The sequence below is a fragment of the Loa loa genome, assembly GCF_000183805.2.
Source record: "Loa loa unplaced genomic scaffold supercont3.398, whole genome shotgun sequence".
Classification (NCBI taxonomy): Eukaryota; Metazoa; Nematoda; class Chromadorea; order Rhabditida; family Onchocercidae; genus Loa; species Loa loa.
In genome coordinates, this window is record NW_018108578.1 from 1 (window position 1) to 4,301 (window position 4,301).

Consider the following 4,301-nt stretch of genomic DNA (forward strand, 5'->3'; position numbering starts at 1 on the left):
GCAAATTATTAATGATATAAATTGGCCACAAATAATACATTGCTAACGAATCATTCATTTAAATATATCAAAAAACTTAATTTAAATGTTATGATTTTGTCTAAAATTAAAAAACTTTCCAATTTTATAATAACTTTTAAAATTGTAATAACTTTCCCTCTTTAAAATTGAATAAATTAGCAATTAAATAAAGTTAAAACCTGTTCCGGATATGTTTCATTTTTTGATGACATCCATTGTTGACATAATACACCTTGACAAAAACATTCCATTGGTCTAAAAATTAAAAGGTAAACAAGAAATCTTAATTAGTTTAAACAAAAAAAAGATTGTTGTAATTAGAAATAAATGTTTAGATTTATTTTAATAAACAATATATTCATCAAATGAATTATATCATATAGATGAATTTCCTGAATTGTTTCATTTATTAGAATAATTACTTATCATACATACCGGTGATAATATGATATTGGATGATGATGATGATGATGATAATGATAATGACAATGATGAATTTGTGTTGATTCTTCGTAATATTGCACCACTGGTATTCGATTGGAAGATGATCGATGATTGAATTCAGGAGAGCAAATATTTCGAGAATATTGAGTATATGAAGAAGATGGTTCTAACTGATGTAAAACACGTATCGTTGGAATAGATCTATTAGAAGTTTCAGGTGTAATTATATCTGTAATTAGTAATGTTTATTTTATGTTAATTTTAATGATACAAATTATTTCAAAAAAAAAAAGCTTTTTTATTTTAATGACTTTTTTTTTGGTATACTTTAGATGAAAATCTATGCACTGTCTAATTAATGATAATAAATTAATTTAATATAATATTTCAACAAACATTTGATAATAGAGTGAATAAATTTTAAACTTTAATAAGAAATAATTTTAAAAAAAATTAACAAATTTATATGGTAGGTAAATTTGTAATGTGAAATTTTTGTACAGTAATTTATGAATGTCATATGGAATTCAATAATTATCCTGTCATTTAATTAATATTACAATAAAAGATTACCTTTACCATTTTAATTAGTTATTGAGATATTTAAGTAAACAGATTATTAACTTTCTTTTTTTTTTTTTTTTGGAGAATACCTGACCTGCGGTAAGATTGTGAGAATATTTTGAGGAATTGGTACTATTTGTTGTTTCATAGTTACTCAAATGCGATTCTTCAGCAGTAATTCCATTTGTAAATATATTTGTGTCAATGTCTAAAGAATGCAAAATAATTTTTAATTAAGGTAAAGAACAAGAAAAAAAACAAAAACTTTAATCAATAATTTGTAATTATCAGAAATAAAAAGCAAAAACTTTAATCAATAATTTGTAATTATTAGAAATAAAAGACAAGAAAACAAAAACTTGAATCAATTATTTGCAATTATCAGAAAAGATTAATTATCGAAAAAAAATTTTTTTTTTGGAATAACTTCTATCATTAAAATTAACTTAAAGTAATCATTGCTAATTACCAATACCAGAAAAAAAAATTTTAAATCGAAAAAAATTTTTTTTTTCGATTTTTGAAGCTTTTCTTTTTTTCTCCATGTTTTTATTCTTTTTTCAAGTAATTAAATTTAAGATTATGGAGAAAAGTCTTTTTTTTGTGAAATGAATTTTGTTTTTATTTTTTTAATTGGTTTAATTTAACAAATGAGTTCTTAGCATTATTAAGAAATTAATCTAATAGCTTATTAGTACGCTTGACATGAAACTTTCTTACGTTAAAATTTTGACGTAAATTCAGAAGTTACGCACGTGTACTTCAAATAAATAAAGTATGCAAGGAATAATTAGATAATAAAAGATGAAAAAAAAACATAAGGAATAAGAAAAAAAGAAATATTCGAAAAAAGCAAAAAGATGAAAAAATTTTTATCAATAAATTTTGTCATTTCTTTTTTTCTTTTCGTCTACTTTTATCACCTAATCATTTATCAAACTTTCCAATCAAAACTTACGGATAGTTTTACGTCGAAATTTCAAGCGGAAAATTAATTAATTTGAACTAATTAATTTGCATACAATTTGATCTAAACTTTCGTGAACTCATTGTCATTGTTTACAAGTTATACTTAATCATTTCAGACATTTCAGATTATCTATTTCTTCCAATCAATAATCCATTAATTATCAATGCTATATTATCATTGTAATCAAAAATGAAACTAGCCATTATCATCATGATAATAAGTTGCATTCTCCCAATAATTAACTGTTTGATCGCCAAGCTTTGTTGGTGTACGTAATGACATCTAAAATTTAATTTAATAAATTCAAAAAAAAAAACGAGATTTTTTTTTTTCTGATATAAATTTTTTGTAGAAAAATGCAAATATCTTTAAAAAAAAAAAATTGCAATAAATTAGCATTTTATTTAGCAATTTTGAATTTATTTTTAATAATAATGCTACAAAAAATGAAAAAATTATTAATAAAAAACTATCAAACATCTTTAAAAAAAAAAAATAAGCAAAGAATGATTTTTATTTATTTTTTATGAAATTAATTTAGTAAATTATTTTCTCTTTTAATTGAAATTTTTTCCCGATCAGAATTTGAATATATTTAAATTTAAAAAGTCATTCCCAATAGCAAATCATAAAAAGTTAGCAATGGGAAAAAAAACTTTTTTTAATTTAAATTTAATTTTAGTAGCAAAATCTTAAATAATTGGTATTTTTTTTTTTTGAAAAAAGGAAACTAATTCGAAAATTAAAAGTTTAATTTTCATATGCTTCTATTATTTTTAAAAATTTGAGAAAATATTTGAGTTATAAAAAATTTGAGATATTAAAGAATTCATCAATTTTAATTAAGTTATTTAATTTAGGTGAGAAAAAAAAGTTAATTAACTATTTATTTAGAAAATTTTTAGAAAGGAGTGGGAAAGATGTTATATCTAGCTGATGAAATACTCATATCAAAAATGATTAGAATTATCATTGCGGTATATTTTGTGACTTTAGTTATCGTTTACTCTCATTATCTTATCAAATGCATAAATTAGGATCATTCATTAGAACAGATTTTCTACCGTATTTGTTGATATAATGGAAAATGCATTTGTTGACTAATTACTATCTTTTTCTTTTTTCTTTTATATCTTCTGTTTTCAGATATAATCAATTATGAAATTTATAAAATTTAATACAAATCATTGATAATACGCTTGAGTTTTAAATTAAATTTCATGTTAAATTTGAAATTTGAAACTTAAAAAAATTTGAATTTTAAAACCTAAATAATTTTATTAATACGGCAAACAAAGAATATTGCATCGTTTAAAAATATAAGCAATTAATTAAATTTAAAATCGCTTCACTAACAAATTATTAGCATTTTTTTTCCCTTTTTTCAAATTATGCAAAAATCTGTATGATATTTGAATAATAAATTTTAATTAATAATAAAATTCTTCAAAAATTTCCAAAAAAAAAAATTAAACTTATGTAATATAAGAAAAAATAAATAGAAAATGAAATGAAATCCCTCATTTAATTTGAAATAAAAATTAGTAATAAATAGTTAGGAAAAAAAAAATAAGAATAAGAAGAAAAATGATGTACCAAACGTTATCTGACATTTCAATATGCTTAATTAAGATATAGGTAACCAGAAGTATCCAAGAAAGCCATCAGCAATTTTTGGTTGATCTTTGCTGATTTCAAATTTGATGTTTGGTACTTGAAATCATATTTGTTGATTGCTTATTCTTAGTCTATCGGTATATCTCTTTGATTAATCTGTTGAAGTAGCCCAATGATAGTCAGTTTGTGATGACAAGTATGCCACTTCAAATTATACATGTCTCATTCATATCTGTATAGAATTGCTTCTATAAATTTTCGAGTGTTTATTGCTAACTTAATTGTCAACTTAATTATTAAATTCATTGTATATGACATTTAGTATTAGCTACAAACATATCTTATTGTTACTTTTAGTTTATTCAATCAATTTGTAACAAATTATTCATGTGAAAAAAGAGAGAAGGAAAATGATAAACGGAAAAAAACAAATGTTTGTTTATTATAATATTGAAATTTTAAATTTTATAGTAAATGTAAAATTTTTAGGTCAAATTTTATATTTATTTTAAAATATAATAAAAAAAATCATATCATTACTTGCTTACTTTATATTAAATTTTATCCTTTTTTATTTTAACATAATTTTTGCAATGACTTAATTTCATTATTTTGCATAATGATTTCGCCCTTTCTTTTTCCTTCTTCTTCCTCTTTTTTTTTTTAAAGAGGTAATTTGTAAATT

The 4,301-nt window shown here is 21.2% G+C and overlaps 1 protein-coding gene across 1 annotated transcript; it reads right to left on the reverse strand.

Moving 5' to 3' along the window:
- Positions 1 to 88: 88 nt before the first annotated feature.
- On the reverse strand, positions 89 to 3,664 carry LOAG_13078 (hypothetical protein; the record flags this gene model as incomplete). Its single annotated transcript, XM_003148589.1, has 6 exons — positions 89 to 100; positions 201 to 276; positions 457 to 694; positions 1,124 to 1,237; positions 2,243 to 2,281; positions 3,643 to 3,664. 6 exons carry the CDS (start codon positions 3,662 to 3,664, stop codon positions 89 to 91), a joined length of 501 nt encoding a protein of 166 aa, XP_003148637.1.
- Between the last annotated feature and the right edge of the window lie 637 nt (positions 3,665 to 4,301).